This window comes from Stegodyphus dumicola, chromosome 8, assembly GCF_044657685.1.
Source record: "Stegodyphus dumicola isolate Sdum_Otavi_A_Nest chromosome 8, ASM4465768v1".
Taxonomy (NCBI): Eukaryota; Metazoa; Arthropoda; class Arachnida; order Araneae; family Eresidae; genus Stegodyphus; species Stegodyphus dumicola.
In genome coordinates this window covers 190,047,188-190,070,250 of record NC_140775.1, presented here as the reverse complement: position 1 = coordinate 190,070,250, position 23,063 = coordinate 190,047,188, and the positions used below count along the sequence as shown (strand labels likewise).

General features: G+C 31.8%; 1 protein-coding gene across 1 annotated transcript; it reads right to left on the bottom strand.

Moving 5' to 3' along the window:
- Nucleotides 1–107: 107 nt before the first annotated feature.
- Nucleotides 108–13,862, bottom strand: LOC118190846 (uncharacterized). Its single transcript, XM_035361624.2, has 5 exons — nucleotides 13,756–13,862; nucleotides 10,952–11,149; nucleotides 8,797–8,928; nucleotides 3,650–3,899; nucleotides 108–738 (listed from the first exon to the last, which is right to left on the bottom strand). Exons 2-5 carry the CDS (start codon nucleotides 11,126–11,128, stop codon nucleotides 458–460), a joined length of 840 nt encoding a protein of 279 aa, XP_035217515.1. The 5' UTR covers nucleotides 11,129–11,149; nucleotides 13,756–13,862; the 3' UTR covers nucleotides 108–457.
- Between the last annotated feature and the right edge of the window lie 9,201 nt (nucleotides 13,863–23,063).

Sequence of the window (23,063 nt, the reverse complement as noted above, 5' to 3'; positions counted from 1 at the left end):
GCTTTTCGTTTTTAAAATATTATATTTTTAAGAGCAATATTTCGCTTTTGAAATTCTGTTCTCAAATTTTACAGTTTCTTTACATGAATGAATTACAAAGCAACCGAGCGGAACAAAAATGTTTATTTTTACATAAAGATACACACTTTTATAGAAAATAAATAAGATGACTTTCTGCGTAGTAATGATATTAACAAGCTCATTATGAAATACAATATATAACATCTCTTTAGCATTGTAAAAGATGCCTTTACGAAATAGTGTTCAACTTCAAAATCATTTCTCACCTCCCCCCCCATTCGCTTCGCTTCATTTCACACAATGAGTTAGAATTTCATTTGGTAAAAATGATGCATGTAGAGTTCGAAAGTCACTGTTGTGAGTTTGATTTGGTTGAAAAATTTCTTAAATCTTTCACCCTTTCTCGACCTTAATTTGAATCATTTGTGAAGACGACTTAAGAATCTGACTTCTTTGGTTTCAGCATCCATCTAAGCTTTGGGTTTTTCTTGATGTTCTCCAAAGCTTCTTCAAATGTTGTTCCACGGATGACAAAGGGTGTGAAGACAGGGAATTTCTTTTTATCTTTCACCGTATTTTGAAAGAGTGTTGTATTGATGGGCTGGGCGAGAATTGATGACTTTTCTCCAATAGATATATCGGCGCAGGCCTTAAATGTTTCTTGTGGACCACAACCCAGAGCATGGGATCCATCCTTGCATTTACCCCAATTGTTACCTAAAATTTGAAATCGGCAGAGGTTAGTTTTCGTTCTACATAAAGGCTTTCCAGAGTATAAATTTCATAATTACTTCAATTAAAGAAATTCTCTCAGAGAAAGGAAATAACTTAGGCTTATTATCACTTCTCTTTGGTCAGTAAAATCCAGACGAAAAATTTAAAAACACTTATTAGAAACTTGTAAGAAACGCAGCAGATGGGTTTTGCTAATTAATTTGTAGAGACATTAGATAATTATTGGAAGCAGGAAAGAAGAAAAATATGCAACCGCCTTCACCGGGAGTCCAGCCACGGAGATTATAAGAAGGGCCAGAGAGAATTTTTTTCTACTACCGAAGAGAAGAATGCAGAGTGTCCATGCTAATCTCAAGTGTCAAGGACCTTGCGAAGAAACGGAAATTCTCATTCAGAACTTCTTGTCTACTTAACCATAATTGGAAGAATTCTAGGTCACAGAAAGGCAGCTTCATCCAAATACGTTGAAATGAAAAGAATGGGGGATTTTCTCCTTGACGATGCCATGCATCACTTCAGGAGCAAGAAAGAAGAAGACCACTTAAAACAACTTTCTGAAATCTGAACCTTTCAAAAAACCAGACAGATATATGACATTAAAGAACAGCTGAATCTACCTCCTACAGTATAAGACTGGGAAGACTAAACTCAAATTGAAACAGACAATTTTAATTTCACATAGACTATAAATAAGTAGTTTTATAACTAATAAACTAGTAATTTTATAAATAAATATTTTTATAAAAATAACCTAATATAATAAACTAGTAACTAATAAACCAGTGAGTAAATATTTTTATAGCTAATAAACTAGTAAAAATAGCAACTAATAAACTAGTAAATAAATATTTTTATAACTAATAAATTAGTAATTTTATAAATAAATATTTTTCTAACTAGTAACCTAGTAATTTTATTAATTAATATTTTTATAAAAACACCCTAAGATAATAAACTAGTAAAACTAGTAACTGATAAACTAGTGAGTAAATATTTTTATAACTAATAAACTAGTAAAAATCGTAACTAATAAACTAGTATATAATAAATTTTATAAATAAATAATAGTTCTATAGCTAATAAACTAGTAACTTTATAAATAAATATTTTTATAACTAATATACTAATAATAAACTAGTAAAACTATTAACTAAACTAGTGAGTAAATATTTTTAAAACTAATGAATAGTAATAAACTAGTAAAAATAGTAACTAAAGAACTAGTAAATAAATATTTTTATAACTAATAAATTAGTGATTTTATAAATAGATATTTTTGGGTCTGGGTCATAATCCCGACAGCCGAAATCCCGACAAGCCAGAATCCCGACTGTCCAAAACCCCAACAGGGCCGAAATCCCGACAACCCAAAGTCCCGACACGGTCGAAATCCCGACAGGGTCAAAATCTCGACAGGGCAGAATCCCGACAGGGTCGAAATCCCGACTGTCCAAAATCCCGACAAGTTAATATCTAAATACAAACACTCAATTTAGCTTAATAAAATACAATTTTTAACTAACTATTACATATTACTAATTAAAAGTTTAAATCAAAAAATCATAAAAATTATGTCATTACTTAAAATAATTTTTAACAAATTGAAATGACCGTTAAAATTTGAAATGAAGATTTATAAAATTCTTTTTATTAAGAAAAAGAAAACATCACTTACACATGCAAACGACATATTTACAGTGACACATTGCGAGCGATAGCACGAAGATATTCCATCACAGGTCGATTATCACGATCGTCCACAACAGTCATAATTCTCCTTTCTCTGTCATCATCTATCTTCCTACGTTTTGGTTGTTGTTCTTCGCGAAGAATGCATTCAACTTGGTATTCCACATGCTCCTGTTCTTTTTGAAATCCTTCTATGATGTTATAAACGCCAACATGGCCCGTCCAATTAAGGTCTCCCATCTTCTGTGCCAATCCTCGACAGCATTTTGAGTGCGCGGAGCATTTATAGCTGTTATAATACCTAAATAATCTTTTGTAATTTTCTTCAGATTTGCTAGTCATCAAAGCATATACTAATTGCGGCTGTGTAAGTATGTTAAGGGGTTATTTGGCCTTTTTGGGATTTCGCCCGTGTCGGTATGTTGACCCTGTCGGGATATAGAACAATCGGGATTTCGACCCTGTCGGGATTTTGGCTAGTCGGGACTTCGACCCTGTCGGGATTTTGGCTTGTCGGGATTTCGGCTGTCGGGATTATGTCCGGATACCGACATTTTTATAGTTAATACACTAATATTAAGCTAAAAATAAATACAGAGGTTCACAATGAACCAGAAGTTTTTTTCTTAAAATGTTTCACAGAATAAAAGTTGTTCAAATTTCAACAGATTCCAAAGTAACTCAATTTTTGAGTGATAATAGCAATTTAAGAGCTATTTAAAGCGATTTGGACTTGCTTCAAGTGTTTTGTATCTAATAAGCTAGTAACTAATAAATTACTGAGTAAGTATTTTTATAACTAATAAACTAGTAAAAATAGTAACTAATAACTTAGTAAATGAATATTTTTATAACTAATAAACTAGTAATTTTATAAACCAGTATTATTATAATTAATAAACTAGTAATTTTATAAATTAATATTTTTATAACTAATAAACTAGTAACTAATGAACTGGTAAATAAATATTTTACAGCTCATAAATAATAGACTAGTTATTTTCAACGTTATTGATGTTTTTAATAGCCACTAAAATTGATTTATAATTTTGGATGGAACTCAAGTATTAAAATTATTATCGTAATAACTTATGGTAAATAGCGTCCTGGATAACCGAAAGATTCAAGCAATAAACGCCATGGCAGAGTGTATTGTGTTCGTTACGTCACCAGTGTATTTATAATTTTTAACCTCTTAACTTACCTGCTATATATGTCCACTGAAAAACGCAGTGTTTGCAAGTTAGGCTTCTGGGAAGTTGCACCTCGAGTATAACTCTGGATTTTCCATGTTTTTGGACGTAATATCTAGTACTTGTTTTGTTTCGAATTTTTAAGATGTATCTGTCTAGGCAGTCTTGAGTAACTTCTTTCATCTCATGTTTGCTAGGGCAGACTCGAAATTCAAAGAAGCCCCTGTGATTTGCTGTTATGTCAACAACAACTGGTATTACCTAGATAGAAATATTATCACATATTATACGGATAACTCAACATAAAAAGATTTTTTAATTAATTAGCTTAATTAACTTTAAAAGAATTGATTAATTTTAACACAAAATTAGCTTTTTTGAACTGCTTTGCTAAAATCCGTTAGGGACGTATTATTCTCTAATATGATTTTATGAAGAAGAAGCTGTAAATAAGATCTCGATTTGGGGGGAGGAAAGCATTCAGATTTCATATTACACACATTAGATAATTTTATTTAGATTTTATATTACACACACATACATATTTCAAGAACATTCGGGCTAGAAGTATTTAAAAACAGCATATCTTTAGAATTTCCGATAGACAGTCTCGAGCGCTGGAGATGCCCCTGCTCGCTTTGAAATCGTTGAGCGTGTTAATTAAATATTTGTTAAAGTTTTGCTGGAGATAAAAATGATTTTTTTTGGTACATTGTTGCCATTGCTCGATTTGAAATCGTAGAGTTTGTTAATGAAAAATTCTTTAATGTTTGGCAAAATATGAAACAGGTAACAAAACAAATTCCGAATTCGGGCTTCCAGATGCCTATATTGGAATGGAGGACTACGTTATTCAAAATTTGATGTCTCTAGTTACCGTAGTTTTTTTTCGCAGTGCGGGAAACATACATGCATTTATGCAGATTCTTCATTCTTTAAATATAATCATCATTCTTTAAATATATTTGGTGGCAACAATTCGAAAAGTGAACCGATACAAAATGCCAAAACTGAATTAATAGATCTTTTGGGCAAATTGCCCCTTTGGTCTAAAAAAAAAACCTATTGAATCTGTAACTTAGCAGACTTAGATGAATTTCTCTAAGAATTTGCATTTGACTGTGCCAGTTGAAAGCGCTAACATGCAAGCAATGGATGCCAAATGTCGCTATTTTCAAACTAACTCAACTTTTATTTCATGGCTGTTCTCTAAACTACTTCTCAAATTCTTGAATTACTTCGATAAAAGGCAAAACTGCTCAACTTGTTCCCCATTATCTATGTAAATTCCCTTTTTTTTTATGTATTAAAATAAACTTGATAGTTTTCTAACAACAATTGCTCTACAGAAAAAACTTATTTCAATTTTGTATGGTCTTTCTACGTATAACGCTAACACAACACTGTTTTCATGAAATGCTGTGCTTTATTTTAGGAATGCAATAGCAGTTACATGTCTAGGATAGAAATTTTAAGGAAATGAAGCATACAGCCATTTTCATAGAATATCATTTATACTATAAATTTAATTGATAATAAAGATATTAATTGAAATTATTAATAACGGTTACGAAACATGACTACCAGACGTATGATAACCGTTTATAAATAAATTATTAAGCATTAATTTATTACATGTTTTAAAATAAGATATTTTTTTTAAATATTAATTCGATTCATGAAAAGATGTCGTTTCGAACAAAGATATTAAATTCGATTAATCAATAATAAAATCGATAAATAAAACCATGTAAACATTAGTTTTTTATGAATGTTAGTTCAGTACATGGTTGAAAATAATAGCGTATTATATTTTTTATTTTCCTCCCGATAAAAATCTGCAGAACATTTCTATATATGTACTAGTTAATTTGGTGTTTCTGAGAAACTTTACAGAGGCTGTTCGCACATTTTTTAGACGATTTTGGTAAGCGGTAATAAAAACTCGTTTGCTGCAAAAGAACAAATTGCAATTGTACTATGTTTCTAAAAGTCAAAATTATCGTCTGTGGCTTGAAAGTTTTGTTTTTATTCCAAATGGCGAATTTAACAAAGCAGTGGTTCGAAGGCTACATTTACGCTCTTTCCGAAGAGAAATATGCATACTCCGTTATCCAAAACGGAGTTATAAAAACGTTATTTTTTTGGTGAGAGTCATAGTTTTGTGATATCTAAAGCGTCGATAGGTAGTATCATCAACGCGAAAGGAAAAAAACTTCAAATTGGAGCCTCAAGTGGGACAAAAATTCCAAACAAGTACCCAAGGAAAAAACGGACATCTTCGACTATTGCAAAGGTACGTTGTTTAGTGTTAAAAGAAAATCCCCCTAGTCAAAGGACAGTTGCAAAATCATTAAAATGCTCTGTGTCACTGTAAACAAAATGACAAACGTTGATTTAAATTTTAAGAAAGCGAAAAAACGCAATGTGCCTCGTCTTCTTCCAAAGCATATCGCTCAACGCAGGACACGCTGCAGAATTCTATATGAGAAACACTTATCCAAAGAAAAATGGAAAACAATTGTCACAATAGATGAAGCATGGGTATATTTAAATGATTGTAACAAAAAAAGAGCCATTTATTATCATAAAAGGGGAGAAAAAAATTAAGTACATGGTTCAAAGAATCGAAAGAAAGTTTTTCTAAGGGATTCATGATTGTTGCTGGTTTTTCTTATAATGGCAAGTTAAAAATAAAGAGTGAAAAAAATGTCAAGATTAACTCCAAATACTATCAGGAACATATTTTGTCGCCAATTTTTCTGAATGAAATACCATCGCTTTACCCACAGTGCCATCCATCTGTGAGACTCCATCAGAACAAAGATAGCAGTCACACATCAAAATCCACTGTAAATTTCCTAAAAGAAATGGAACAAGAACCTAGTATCAAGACCATACCCTTCACTGATATCCCTACTCAATCTCCCGATGTGTCACCTATGGATTTTTGTGCTTTCGGACTTTTAAAAATTGCATTATCCAAACGTTGTCCCCAAACCCTAACAGGACTCTGGAAAGCTGTTCGGGAGGAATGGGATAGAATACCTCTTCTCCCACTTCAAAAGGCATTATTATCCTGGAAATTGCGGTGTCGAAAGATAGTTCAGAATAAGGGATGTCAAGTAGAACATTTAAACAGAAGAATTTTATGTAATTTCGTTTTGTGAATACAATATACTTCGTCTAAAAAATGTGTGAACAGCCTCTGTATTCTCCGATTCTCTTACAGGTAGATATTTAAATTCGGGGTCTGTAGCTGCTTTCCATATGTTCCTAAGAAATGAATGCATATGAACACTTTAAAGTCATTCGGATTTTTTTTTTTTTTTTTTTTTCGGGGGGAAACAGAAGACTTGAAAAATGAGTAATGCCCTCTCCGGGAATACGCGCTGCTACCGTTCCAGCATGACGACATGCTGGAAGGCATTCCACATCGTGAATATACAGAAATGTTTAATTACACTGTAGAGTCATGAGGCCTTTTCTTGAAGCAGGAGGGGGGGAAATGTGCAATGCCCTTCCAGAGACTCAAACCTGGACCCTTCGAATACGCGCAGGGTGTGCAACCGTTACACACCAAAGGCATGCTATAAGGACGTAGAAAATACCTTATATACTTCCCCTTTTAATCCTTTGCGGCACAGTGTGTCCGGCCTGGACACACCTAAAAATTTCCTTCTCTGCGCACAGAAAAATTTAATGAAAAACGATTTATAGGCTACTATAGGTTACTCTGAACCTTCTTCATTTATAGTAGATGGCAGCTCAACACAAACCAGTCCATATATTTTAGCCATGTTTAGTTTTTTAAGACACTCATTTTTCAAAGAAATCTTCCAGATTTTTTTTAGGGTAAAAATGTTTGAAAATAAATTTCTATGTTATTTTTTTGGCTGTATGCTAATCTCCTTATTCTATATTAGTTTTAAATTTTTACCATGAAATCTTGCCTAAAATCAAACGGCAAACCATAGGCGTGACCAGACCGGGCTCACCGATCATCTAGGACAACTGAGATTCTGTATTCTTTGTTTCTTCGCATTTCGTCGGTCAGTTCATTGACAACAATGCTCGTTTCAGCACTCTTTTCGAAGCTCTATTCAATCAGTGTGCCCAGTGGGCACACCCACAGAATTAAACGATAAGTTTTCACAAAATTTTACTTGTGTGCTCTAATTAGACTGCCTACCTTTTTTTAAATCAAAATTCCAACTTTAAAAGGTAGCGTGCCGGAAAGTGTTAAAAGGCGACTAGGGATTGAGGAATTCAGTCGCCAAATCTTGGTGGTGATGATGGTGGTCAAACTCATGATGGCTACCTCCCTAAGACGACCAGCTGTGATCAGTATTTTGGAGAACATAAATAAGCATAAGTATTTAAAAATCGCCTGTCTAATATTATATATATATGTGATGTACCAGCTTTTGTCCAGAATAAAAGATTGGTGAAGAATCATAAAATGTAGTCGTAGCTTAAATTATCAGACGATAAGTTTAAAAAACAGGATCCATTTATTATTATTCAGGAGAAATAGCAGTTACAAAATCAGATATCCGGAGCAAATAAAAATAATTACTAATAACTTTTTGTATGAAGTTTACTGCATCGTGACATTTAAGAAAAAGCCGCCGATATTCTTTCGCGAGTCCTTTTATAGCCTCTGGAAAGGCGGAGCTTCCAAGAAATGACGTCAGCCTCGTCAGCCAATCCAGTTCGCTTTAAATATTTCCAGAACATTCTATAACTGTAAGTGTAGAAAAGGCGGGAAAGACAACTTGACTACGGGGCTGTGAATTTAATTCCACGTACTTTCAAGTAAGAGAACGTCGCCATTAAAAATGAAAAGAACATACAGTTAGAATTTTAAGTGTATTCTTGACTATGGAATTTTATTATTACATATATATATATATATATTTTCAGAAGACTAATGTCATCTGAAATCGTCATCTTACAGAGTGCTTATTCACTGAATCATTTTATAATTTAAAAATAAATGCGTTTTCTCACAATAAACTTGTAAAGCATGTTTATGCAATTTGCATTGTTCAGATGTTCATCATGAAGTTCAGTGAAGTTTTCTTGAACAAAGGTCGTAGAAATAATCCAGCAAAGTGATAAAAATATGCGCATTAACATTAAAATTTATACATACCTGAGCGGTTTTGTAACTCCTAACAATAATTCCATGTCCATATTTTCCGCCTATTTCGTTTGGTCGAGGCGATGGTATATGCCATGGGTCTCCACAAACTCCGCACTTGCCACCATTTTGCTTCCACTGCGTCTGAAATGGAATAATTTAAAGATATTGAATTACGCTGCATTTATTTGGTTGTTGTTGCTGCTGTTGTGAATTATCTCACTTGTCTGATGGTGACACATCCAAACAAGCTCACGCAATTCATCATGGCAAGGGGTGCAAGGCATGGGGTTCATCATGGCAAGGGGTTCGATAGATTGCTCCTGTCGTTGACAAGAGCCTTGAGCACAATACAGGTGACTATAAAAGACTTTGTTGAGTTCCGATCTTGATGTAGAGCACCCCAGAGGTCCGAGGGTTTTCCACTCCTCCTCTCCTACCACAGCCTCTCTTGAGGTCTTTCGTTTCACTGCATATTTAAACTGCCCTCTTAGCTCATAGACATTATACATTTATAAACATCCAGGATTTGAGCCCGCCCCCTTCAGTACGACAATCAGTTCATTAACCACTCTCCCATTTGGGCAGCTTATTTAGTCGATTTTAGGAAAACACAAGAAGGCTACCAACCAAATAGGCATATTTTGTGGAGCACTTTATATGGAAAAGTGGCCTGACACGGAAAGGATCTGTCCAAGATTATACAGCAAACAGGAATCAAGTTTAATGTTCCAGACAGCATTTCTATGAAGTATCGTATGGCGTTGTTGCAGCCAAGTGTCTGACGACAGACAATCAAGTTAGTGGACAGTTATCCATCCTCCCATCTTCTTCACATAACGTTTATTCCTCATATGGCATAGTTTGACACATCCTGTTTGTTTTTTGGCTCTGTTGAGCTCAAGGAAAGCACCCATTAATGTTGATCTTTACCCATTAATGCACACATTCTCTTTTGGTAAAGAATCAAGTTTCGCACTAAAGCCAAAACTCTCACCATCACCAAATTAAAATTTAACATCTCTCAGCAAGCTTTATCTTATTATTTAAAAACCAGTGAGAATAAAAATAAAGTCATGTTCTCATTTAAAGAAAACAGTTTGCATTAATGATAGACATGCGTACTAAGATATAAGAAATAATATTGAAGATATCTTTTCCATTTTGGTGGCTTGAATTACATGTAAACAAAAATTTACAACAATTAAAAAAAATGTAAATGTATTTAAAAAAATCATATTTATACTTGTCTGTTGCATAGGTAGCAAAATAACCTAAATTTAGACATAATTTCTAACGATAAAACAAACTTTTCAAAACCAATTTTCGAAATAATATAACAAAAATTCACATTCCTGCTTAAATAGCCCACCAGCGGCTTAGCGGTAAAGTCGCTGAACACTGGTAGTTAGGTCCGAGGTTCGAATCCCGCGAACAGGCTGGCTGCATGGGCGTTTTCGTGGTTTTTCCCCATGTGTAACGTGTATACGAGCCAGTTTCCCTTAGAAAGTCCTCCACGAAAAGCGTCCCTCCTCTTAGGCAGATAGCCCTAGTGTGCTTTGCCATAATTAAATACACCAGACCACCTGCTTAAATAAAAAGTTTAAAAAATAATAAAACCGCCCGAATTCTCATTTTAGCCCAGCCAGTAGAATTACCAGTTAATTACCAGTGTAATTATGCTATCATTAATGATATTGCATTCAAAAACATGCTAAATTCCGAGATAACAAAGTAATATAATTCTGAGGGAAAAAAAAAAAACAGGCATTTCAACAAAACGTATTTTGAAACCTGCACATTTTTCTTTTTGATAAAAATAAGATTTTTAAAAATACCTGACAACAGCAATTTTTAAAAAAAATTAATAAATAAAAATGCGTAGCTAGGGCATTACTATATATGATTTTAAAGTGATTTCTTTTATTGAATTTCCTTTTCAGTGCCACATGTTTTAGTAATACTCGTAACTTTACATGATCTATAGTTAATTTTATAAAACATTAAATGAGACAGGATAAGTAGACATCGAAATTCTTCACGAAAATAAATCCCATGCTCGCCCCTCACCAGGTAAAAATTTAAATTTCCCTTAGAAACGGAGGCGTATGTAGAGGGTAAGTCAGGCTTTGAGACTTTAGAATGAAATATCAAGTGTTGATCTTACCTTGATTCCGCCGCAGTATAAACCATCATCGTCGTAATTTTTTGGCGTTCCATAGCCGAATCTCCACATGCTCGATCTCGATGGTGGCTCCATCAAGCGGGCATGACACCAAACACACTCCAAGACACAAAACATCAACAGCAAGAAGAATATTGCCTCTCCGCTGTGAATCTTCATTTTCTTTTAAATTCTTATTACCTAAAATTGTGTAATTAACTAATTTTTCTCAATCAAATATTTAAAAAGGTATATGGATTAAGGGTATATAGGTTATAAAAGTAAAAATCCAAAATTAAAGAAAATGATTAAAAGTAAAAAATAAAAATGAAATTATATCAACAATTCAAAATTATATATTTCAAAATATTTGTTTTTAAAAAAATAAAAATTGTAACATATTTTCTAGGAGAAACCCATAAGTTTGACAACGCCTATCCGTAATTTCTTGACAAATATCTTGGCAACTCCAATATCATTGTTCACTGTCAGTTGTAGCACTTGTTCAGTAGTCCAAAAATAAATTCAGTAGCAAAAAAAAAAAAAAAAAAAAAAAAAAAAAGCTTTGATATTTTGTCCTCATACAGTTCAATTTATAAAAATGTGAGCAAATATTTTCACACAGGAAATTTATTTTAAGTAAAAGCAATAGCAATTTAAGTGTGTAAATTTCAGATACTTGCATTCGTCTCAAGACGACTAACTATAAGCCAAACTACTTGACTAAGTTGATGTCACAAGTTCATCATCAGGAGAGACATTGATATAGAAGAGAAAAATAAAGTTCATTCAGTTAAGTTTTTTTTTATGATGATTAGAATTATAATTTTTAGGTTTGAAATTTAAAGCGTACTGTAATTATTTTCTCAATAAAATTTACCTTATTATTCACCAAAAAGCTTCCAAAATGTCTTCTTAATGACTCATTTTAGTTGATTTCGACGCACAGGCAAAGAAGTTTGTCGTAGCCTGATCTAGATTAGTGTTAATATTGGAGCCATTTCAAAAGAAAAATTGATAGAAAATACCTATTAATAATTTAATTAAAATAAAAATAATCAAAATGCTTAAAAAAATCAACAAAGTAAAAAAAATTGTGATTATATTAATCAAGATATAACGTACCCTGATGTGACTCTAAAATAAAAATTATAAACATTTTAAAATATTTATAGAAAGAATTCTCGAGTATGAAACTATAATAATCATTGGGTAAATCAAAAGAATGCTCTAAGCAAATATTGAGCCGAAATATTGAGCCAATTTCGAGCCGAAAACAAACCAGAACTGCTAAAAAACGTTAAAAATTAACTACCGCAAAGTAAAACAAAAACAGAAAATTTCAAGTCAGTCGAAACTGTGAGAGATTTTATTCAGAATATATCAATCAGAAAAAAAAAAAAAAAAAAAAAAAAAAAAAAAAGTTATTCTTTTCTGCATTAATTATTATTTTAACTCCTTACTTATTTTATGTTTGAATAATTTATTCTAAATTAATCCGATTGCTCGTAATTTTGACATAAAAAGTTTTCCTTTTTTAATATTTAGATATTGCGAATTGCTTACAGTTAATCTGCAGACTGCTGGGAATAAAAATAAATCCCATATACTATGACATCATCTACAACTGTCGATTTACAATAAATGATAAATAATATATTATTTGCCATTTATCGTAAATAATATATTATTTATACCTGAACGTGCTTGATAATACATTATTATCGTTGAAACAGACTGGTTTTAAAAATCACCTCTACTCTTGTAGTAACTAAAATAAAGAAAATATTTTTAAAAAATACGACAATACTGTCATTATAACTAAAGTCTATAATGGCGTTAAAATGCATTCATCGGAGTTTTCCAAAATTTTTGTCCATTGCGTTACGCTGCGCTACCATGCATGGACGAGAAAAATGACTTTGGGGTGACAGGTGTTACCATCACACCAAATGTAATTCCGCATCTTCCACGCGGCCGCGCAAAGAGCCAATTCTCAATAGTGCTGTTATTCGCCAAAGTGTAAGATCTTTTACTTTTTTTTTTTCAATTTTAAGCTATCTCTTAGAGATTAATACACTAGCTGTTAATGCACTGCGTGATATTCAAATCTGCTTCTTGTAACATACTTAACTGATATAATTCAAATACATTCAACTTATAAAATTGCTGGGTGCAATATTAAGGTATAAAAACAATACAAAATGTAACAGTAGTTTATATTAGGTAGAAAAGGAATGGAAAAGTACAGTAAAGAAAAAATAAAAGAATGAAAAAAAAATCTGAAAGGTTTCAGATTTTAAAATTACTTCCAAAGGGGCGTTTTTTAATATTTTGTGCGTTACCTTTATTTATTAAATATCACGTTCTTCGCAAGTAAACCATAAAATTAAGTTCAAGAGCAATATCGCAAAATAGTTTTCAATTGAGCATATCTTTAGAATTTCCGATACAGAGTCTCGCGCGTTGGAGATAAAAATGCGTTTTCTGTACAACGTTGCCAATGCTCGCTTTGAAAATCCTTGAGTTTGTTAATCAGAAATTCGTTGAAGTGCTACAAAATATAAATCGATAATAAAACAAATTCTAAATTTAAAATTTGGGCTTCCAGATGCCCATATTCGCAATAGGATTACGTCATTCAAAAGTGGATATTTCTAGCTTTTTTGGACTTAAAATTAGCAATATTTTAATTAATATTCCTCACTGGAAACACTAGCAAGTAAGCAATTAATATATACTTATTAGTCTCGTAAGAGAAGGAAGACTAAAATAAACAAACTTCAATTTCATAAAGAAAATCTTACCTCCAGATGACGATCTTGGTAACCTAGCATCCGATCGCGATTAAGAGAATATCACCTCTTAAAACGGGCGTTTGCTTCGAAATGATCACTCATTTGGTGAGAATTCCACGAGTTCCGTTCGTTTGCTGGTTTTCGGGACGCATCCTTAATTTATTTTACTTTTTATATTTTTGTTCTTTCGGCTTGCAGAAAGTACTTTTTTTTAATTGCGTTATTTATTTATGCAGGTTAGTTAGTGGCATTTTTTTTTTTGGATACTTTCAGGAACAATGTGACTTAAGTCAAGATCTATGAATAATATTTTTAAGTGAGGTAAGTATTCATCTAACAAAACGCAAATTTCTGCAATTTGTTTTTACAAATTTTTTGGAATTTCCTAAGATTTATAATAACATATGCCAATAAATCAGCAAAATTCGTTTCTGTTTCCTGTTATTTTTAACTTTCTGTTACTTTTATGACAACTGCTAAATTAGTTTATAAGGTATGTCTCCCGCCTTCTTAGCATGCCTTAGTAGTGTAATTGTCAGCACCCTCGGCGCGTATTCGAGAGGTCCGTGGTTTGAGTCCCGGCGACGGCATTGCTCATTTTTCCTCTCTCCTGCTTTCAAAAAATACCTAATGTCTTTACAGTGGCGCCCGAACTAAAAATGGTGTTGGATGATGATTCTCCACCACCAGGCTTTGGCGACTAGGTCCCCTAATTCCCTGTCGCCCTTAAAAGAGGGAGTATATAAGGTATTTCTAAGACCTTCTTAGCATGCCTTCATAGTGTAGTGCTCAGCACGCTCGACGCGTATTCGAGAGATCCGTGGTTCGTGTCCCGGCGAAATCATTGCTCCTTTTTTATCTTAGATCATTGCTCCTTTTATATCTTTTTATCTTTTTATCTCTCCTTTTTTATCTTTTTATCTTAGAGACATTAGGTTATCGAAAAAACCTAATGTCTCTGCAAGTTTTATATTTAAATAAATTTTGTGCTACCTTTCGTCAGAACTTCGCAAAAATACGCTGCAGAGGTATTCTGCTACAAACTCTAAAACTAGAATGTTTAACTTTAATTTACTCTAAGTGTGAAGTAGTTTGTCCTTTCTTACTTTGGTGGTGTAATTCGAAGCACGTCAGGCAGGTCAATCGAGAGATGTGAAATTCAAATCTCGACGTGAGATTTGCTCATTTGCAAGCTTCCTGGCATGAAAAATATCTAAAATTGCTTTGTAGCCGAGAACTAACATATGGTAAATAAAAATTCATCATCACTATAATTTCCAGGTTAAGCTCCGCTTTTTCCCTTGATTTTTATGTGGGGGAGAATGTAATGTATTTTTCCTCCTTATTCCAGCATGCCTTTGTGGTATAGCTAAAAGCACGGTTGGAGCTCAAATCACAGCTAGGGCATTACACATTTTTCATGTTTCCTGCTTCGACAATTCTATTGAGTCTGCATAAGCTTTTCTGGACTTCTGGATTACAGAAAAAAAAATTCCTCAAAGTTTCATAAAGTGATACTGAATGATATTTTTTTAAAAAAAATTTAACGATTTATTTAACACATTAAGTGTTTACGTTACAGTGCAATAAAAAAAAGGCATCATGCAGTGAAATAGCAATCTGGATCTAAAATAATGAAATTATTAAGGTTATTCGAACATGTTTAGACGGTTTTTCATTATTTTTACAGAAATATTTTACCCAAACTTTTTGCGTTTTAAATGTTCTACTTAATAATCCTTATTCTTCACTATATTTCTGCACCATAATTTCCAAGACAATAAAGGTTTGTTTAGTAGTAGAAGAGGTATTTTATCCCATTCTTCTTGAACAGCTTTCTAAAGTCCAAAGAAGGTCTATGTCTGGAGAATTCGCTTTTTAAATGTCCAAAATTGCAAGAAAAACGTGGATGATATATCAGGAGACTTAATATGGATATAAATGAAGAGTATATGGCGTTGATACCCGTTTCTTGTTTCATTTTTTCCAGAAAATCAACAGTAGATTTTTGACTTGCATCTGCTTGTTTTGTCTTGATGAGGTTAGTTCTACTGATTGTGGGGTAAAGATAAGGTATTTCATATTTGAAAACTGGGTATAAAATATATTCATGATAATACACGGGGTTGATTTTAGCAGTTTTCTGCACTCTCTTTAATTTTCATTTGTCGTTATATATAAAACCCAGCAACAATCATAAATCTCTTTGAAAAACTTTGAACCATGTTCTCAGATCTTTTTCTTCTCTTTGATAATAATAAATGGATCTCTTTTATTGTGATCATTTAAGTATATCCAAGATTCATCTATTGTGACAACATTTTTCCATTTTTATTCAAACAATTGTTTCTCATGATGAATTCGGCAGCGCGTTCTGCTGTCGGAGATATCTCGTGGAGATAAGCGATGCACATTACATTTTTTCTTCTTTTTAAGATGCAAATCAGCATTACTCACTGCAGCTGACACTGAACATTTCTATGATTATGCAACTGCCTTTCGAGTTCGAAGATTTTTCTTTAAACATTAAAGTTGCAACATTCGAAACATTCCATTTTTTCCATGGATATGCATTCTGAACAACTGATCTCCTTGAAGCAAACTTTGACGTTGTTTTCCTTTCTTATTAATATTATCTATTATTATCTATCTTATTAATATTATCTATTATTACTAAAAAATCACGGCTTTCACAGCATTTTTCAGTAACTAAATACGAATAATCTTGTTCGGAAAGAGTACAATAATAGCCTTCCGTCTATTGCTTCCTTAAAAGCGCCATTTTGCATGCAAACAAAATTCTCAAATAGCAGATGATAGATTAAACATTCTAAAATATAGCTGCAACTAAAAAAGAATTTCGAAATAGCCTATTTTTTTATAGGAAAGCAAAATTATCTGAAAAAACTGCTAACATCTTTTGTAAACGCGTTTCTTGATTTCTTTTCTAATGTAAATTTCATTAAAATTGCATGCCGAGCTTTTTAGCTAAACGTTACTTATTAATATTATTTCTCCCCTTTTTGGATGCATACATCCCCCCCGAATATTAACCTAAATCTCTAACCATAGCTGAATTGTAAAAGTAAATCTCCAGGTAAAGAATACTAATCGCGAATTTCTTCTTGGATTCTACTACATTCCCAGTTTTGACTATTTTTACTTCCTTGTACGAAGTAAAAAGGAAGTATTGTAATCGCGAAAAGTTTCAAGCATCATATTTCAATGAAAATATTCCTTTGAACGCTATCGAATGGAATTTAACGATGTTTTTGCGTGACATCTATACGTAAGAACAGAATAGAGGACTCTTTTCCCCCCAAAAAAATTGTAAAACTAATATTAAATGAATTCTGAAGAGAATTTTTCGTGACGTCTGTGCATACCTACGTATGTATCTCGCATAACTCAAAAATGAGTAGCCTCAGAACGTTGAAATTTTGTACGTAGGGACTTCTATAACATGTAGATGTGCACCTCGTATTTTGGTTGCTATCGGCCGCATCACACGTATATAAATATATTTATATGAGAAGAAGATAAATTGTAGTTAGCTCGCCAAAAAGTTACCAGGAGCTGTGGCTCCAAGAAAAATTTCAACACAGTATTTAAAAAAAAAAAAAAAAAAAAAAAAAAAAAAAAAAAACAATGACATTGAAGGGTGAAAAATTAGACTACACGCGAAATAAAATGTAGAATATAAAACACAGTAAAATACTAATCGTTGGAAACAGGTAAATGGCAAAAAATACAGTAAAATACCCATCGATGTGATAAGTGAAAAGTTAAAACTTATCCACTCTGTTACCCGGCTCAGTGATCTCAGTTTTTTTACTCTTATATGTTTGTAAATTGTGCATTTTGTGCTTTAAAAATGATTGAATTATGTTGTTCTTATCTTCCGGTTAAGTTTTTATGCCTTTAGTAAATCTGCTTGCAATGTTTGCGGAGTTATCAACAATTTAAAAGTTGCTTAAGTTCAGCTAAGCCTAAAATTTTTGCGATGGCGGACATGTTTGTTTACGTTTTAAACTTAGCAAAAAAGCGGCTTTGTTGCCAATCTAGGGAAACTAAGCTTCGTAACAACAAAGATAACGCCTTCTTTTACTATTGCGAATTAAATCATGTTTAATCCATTCTGGAATTTATTCGAGGAAAAATACTTAATGTTTAAGATTTCCTTCGTAATTTTTAATATAGGTATTTTGTGTTTTTGTGTATTTTTGCCTTGTCGCGAAGTGAGAACTGAATTAATTGAATGAGAAATAAGAAATCGTCTGTGAAAAACTTCTTTTTTGTTTGCTTAATTTCTTTTATACATCGTTCTAGATTTATTAGAGTATTTGAAGAGAACATGTGGCAACGATTAGATAATTCTTCAAATGATATAAATTTTGTGCATTCTGAGTTATAACATAAATAACGCTGCTAAGTGAACCTAGCTCCAGAATCTCGCTATGGGAAACAAATATAGTGAATTTTAAAGAGTGCATTTATTCTATTGTGGTTTATGCGTTATCCACGAAGTAGATTTAATTCAATCCAATAAAGTTTAAATGAAATTCAAGAAAAAATTAATATAATTTAATATTCCGTACAAGGAAGTCATCTGGTGTACACATCAAATTTTTTTTGTTTGGAAACATGTTGTTTAAGTTTTGCATTAATGTAAGTACGATTTTGCACTTTATGTTATCAGTCCTAGCTAAATCATTTATTCGCATCTTTATCTTTTATCTTTATTCTGGTTGGATTGCAACTAACAATTATAAAATTTAATCCATCTACATTTTTAATTCCATCTACTTCAAAAAAGGCTTAATGTCTCTACAGTGTAATTAAACATTTTTGCATACTCATGATATAGAAAATTACGGATTAGTTATAATAATATTGAAATTTAGATATTCTTTTAATTAATGGACATATATGCGTACGATTTATGTAAGGATTATTTAATTCATAAATGCAGTTATAATTTTTTATGTATTCATGGTATAGAAAATTACTAATTAATTAGTATAATATTGAATTTCAGGCATATATTTAATTAACCTCAAACGTAACATACACACGTATGCTATACAAAATAATTTTTAAAGCATTTTGGAAATTTCCATTCCCGTTTCTGCTTTTGTATTTCCTGCAAAATTAAAAGTTGTAAACTGATAATTGCCCATTTTTAATTGAATGCCTTTAATTGAACGCTTTTAATTTAATTAATTTATTGCGAATTTTGTCTCACTTGAAAAACTTACACAGTTTTCATAATTTGCTTATTTTTAATTTAAATTAAAGTAAGCTATTTAATGATTAATTAAACATTTTAATATTATTATTTAAATAAATATCATTCTGACAGTTTATTATTTAGCTTTCAGCATATTTGAATAACAAACAAAAATATCTTGCAGGTACCAGACTTCAGGTAGAAAATCAATATAAATTTGAATTTTTCCCGTTGCTATATTATTATTACAATTGTTTTTGCATATTTGATAAATATTTACCTAGCGAAATGTAAAGTTTATTTAAAATATTTTTATTTGGTTAATAAAATCTTTCATTTTGTTAAAAAAATATATCTGTTTTATCAACCAAGATTGTGCACTTGGCTCACATGTAATTTGAGTTTGACATCACTGCTTTGGGAAATCATTCAGCATGAGTTTGACATCATTGCTTTGATAAATCATTCAGCATAAGGTTGATATCACTGCTTTGGTAAAGTAAGCTATTTAATTATTAAATAAGCATATCAGAATTATTTTTAATAAATATCAATCTGAAAATTTCATATTTAGATTTCAGTATGTTTGAGTAACAAACTGTAACAAAGAAAAACTATCTTGCATGTACCAAACTTTAGTTATCAAACAGAAAATTCATGTAAATTTGAATTTTTTTCATTTGCTATATTATTATCATAATTGTTTTTACATATTTTGATAAATATTTACCTGGCAAAATATAAAATTTATTTAAAATATTTTTTATTTTGCTAATAAAATCTTTCATTTTGTTAAAAAAAAATTCTGCCCTGTCAGCTTTTTTCAGATTGCGCTTACATGTAACTCGAGTTTGACAGCGCTGCTTTAGTAAATCATTCAGCATGGCAAAACAGAACTGCACCACTTTTGCTTGAAACCGCTTCGTGTCTTTAAACAAAAATAATAAAACAAAAATACCAGATATCGGTCGGTGACCTCCATTTGACCTTATATTCTGCCACTGCTTAATTCAAGACAACCAGGTAAATGAATCACTTGGTTGACTGTCAGAAAAACGGAGATCCGCTTCTGTTTTGGGAAACGCCTTTTCACAACAGTGAAGGAGAAAAATAAGATAAAAGCAAAATTTAGGATTTTTCATTTTTTTTTCTCTCAGAGAAAGGAATCGGATAAGATAAATAATTTCACTTTTGCCAGTGAATTTTAGCAACACTCTGTGCAGGAGTTCAAGAAAGATATTCAAAAAAAAAAAAAAAAAAAAAACTGAAAAGAATTTGAACCTAAATCCGGAACTTTAGGGAGTAACTTACAGCAGGAAGTCATTGAAATTTCATTTCCTTCTTAAATTTCATCATAATGCGAGTTTTTATTTCAACTTAAAAAACAAGAAATTTCGATGTAAAAAAAATGTTTTCAATTTTTCAGAAACTCCTTTGTGGTTTTTAATTTCAAAAAAGGAAATTAAATTTGACAGATATTTTAAAATGATTTTAACACATTATTTCGTAGAAATACATTCGCTGACTATCTTAAAATTATTATGTTGGGATAAGTCTAATTAGAATATATTTTCCTTCTAATTTTTAATACGAATGCTCTTTTTTAAGTATTTTAAGATATTTTAATATTTTGTAAAAAAAGGCTTTAATAAGTTTAGAAAACTCATAACGCTTTTAACAGATAATAGCTGTAAACGGGGGGGGGGGGATTCAAAAGAGTTCATAAACTAATTGTTCTTTAATTAAAAGAATTTGTACCTGTTTAAAGCAACAAAAGATACAAACCGTGCTTAAAATTTTCAAATAAGTTTGCTACATTTCAAATATGTCCTTAAAATGCAGATAATTATTTACGAATGCATTTTTGACAGTTGTCTTAAAGAAAATTTCTTTGTTTTAATTTTCATCTGTCTTTTGCTATTGTATTAAAAATCTATTAGAAAACATTTTGGTTTAATTTTCTGCTACTTCGAAGAAACTGTGTTTTCTGCCAAATGCTTTGAAATATTTGAAAGGTTAAATTGATTTACCGCCTTTCCATTGCTTATTTTCGGGATGTAAGAGGTAGCATTGTAAAGACATTAGGTTATTTCGAAGCAAGAGAGATGAAAAATAAGCAATGCCCTCACCGGGATATGAACCCCAGACCTCTACGCGCCGAGCGTGCTGATCGTTACGCTACGAAGGCGGCAGAAACACCTTATGTAGTCCTCCTTTCAAACGACGACCCAGTCGCCAAATCTTGGTGGTAGAGAATCATCATCAATCACATTTGTCCCTGTTCGGGCACCACTGTAAAGATATTAGGATTTTTTTTTTTTTTTTTTTTTTTTTATGCTGAGAGACGTGAAAATGAGCAATGCCCTCGCCGGGAGTCGAACCTCGGACCTCCCAAAACGAATTATAAAACTGTCTCAAAATGGTTTCAGAACAGATTTTTTTTCGGGGCGTCTGTACGTACGTGAGTATGTATGTATCTCGTCTAACTCAAAAACAAGTAGCCCCAGAATGCTGAAATTTTGTATATAGGACTAATGTAACATGTATTTGTGCACCTTTCGTTTTTGTTGCAATCCGCTGCATCAAAAGTATATAAAGATATATATATATATATATATATATATATATAATTTATTTACTAAAGAAATATTGATTATATTATCTCCTAAGATTAATTTAATAGAATTATATATATATATATATACGCACTCTGTTATTCGGCTCGGTGAGCTAAGCTTTTTATTATTCTTATATGTTGATAAATTGCGCATCTTTTTCTTTAAAATTGATTGATTTATATGATTCTTATCTTCCTGTTAAGGTTTTCATGCCTTTAATTGATATGCATGCAATAATTGTAGTTGCTTTAGTTGCTGATGCAACAGTCAAGAATTTAAAAGTTGTTTAATTGCGGCTAAGCCTAATTTTCCTTACCATAGCATCCATATTTGTTTACATTTGAAGCTTAGCAGAATAGTGAATGAAGTCTTTCTGCATCTCCAGTGACTTTTTGCCGAGTCAAAGCAAAAGTAAGCTTTTAGTTTTGGGCACCGATGAAATCTGCTTCCTTTCCCGCTGGCCGAATTGCTTGTTTTTGCGTAGAAACTCTAATTTTAATTCTAAAAAACTTTTTTTTAAATTATTTTAACTGCATTTTATATTTTATGTTTTTCTTTATTTTTCAGTTTTTAATGAAGGTGTTTTGAGGTTTTATGTATTTTTGCCTTCCCGCAAAGTGAGAACGGAATTAATTGAATGGGAAATATATCTCTAATGAAATTCGAGGAAATAAATTTAAATGATATGCAGGTAAAAATGAGTATAATTTAATATTCCGTAGAAGGAAGTCATATGGTGTACACACACACAGACCTTTTTAATCCTGGTCCTTTTCTTTCTTTCCCTTTCAATCAATTTCTAGCGGCTTAGAAATGTAGTTAAGAAGACCTACTAACTTAGAGCTACAGCGTTACAGCAATTAGTAATTAAGAAACGTATAGTAATTTGTAATTAAGAGGCCTTACAACAATTAGTAATTATGATTCAATCAATAGCTAGCAATTTTTGAATGTTACAGATATTAGTAATTAACAGTTCAGAAACAATTTGCAATCAAGAAATTATTCCAGTTAAAAAGAATTAAGAACAATTTACAATTAGGAAGGCCTGCTGGCTTAAAAATATAATGTTATAGTAATCTGTAGGTAGTTCGTTTTATCACTCTGTCTGACGAACTAGTAATTAAACACTGAGATCAGATCTGACACCGTCACTCGAGTGATAGCTTGCTTTGATTTTATATCACAGAGGGTGTAAAATGATTTCTGGGTCATTTAATCACTCTTTAATTTATTTAATTGCCACAAACTGAATTAATTGAATAAGAAATATATCTCTAATGAAATTCGAAACTAACAATCCTAGATATATTGCATATACTTGGAGGTCTTGCAATAAACCCTTTCTGAAACAACAGACATTAATTCCCTTCTGAAACAACCGACAATAAGTCTCTTCTGAAACAATAGACAATAAGTTCCTTTTGAAACAACAACTAGATTTCATTATTATCGGAAAGAAACATAGA

What these genes read in the sequence shown, in the direction of transcription:
- LOC118190846 (XM_035361624.2), bottom strand. Translation starts at nt 11,128, where the DNA reads ATGAAGATTCACAGCGGAGAGGCAATATTCTTCTTGCTGTTGATGTTT. An exon ending in TATACTGCGGCGGAATCAAG is followed by an intron (nt 8,929 to 10,951) that starts GTAAGATCAACA and finishes ATTCCATTTCAG; the next exon opens with ACGCAGTGGAAGCAAAATGG. An exon ending in GGAGTTACAAAACCGCTCAG is followed by an intron (nt 3,900 to 8,796) that starts GTATGTATAAAT and finishes ATTTCTATCTAG; the next exon opens with GTAATACCAGTTGTTGTTGA.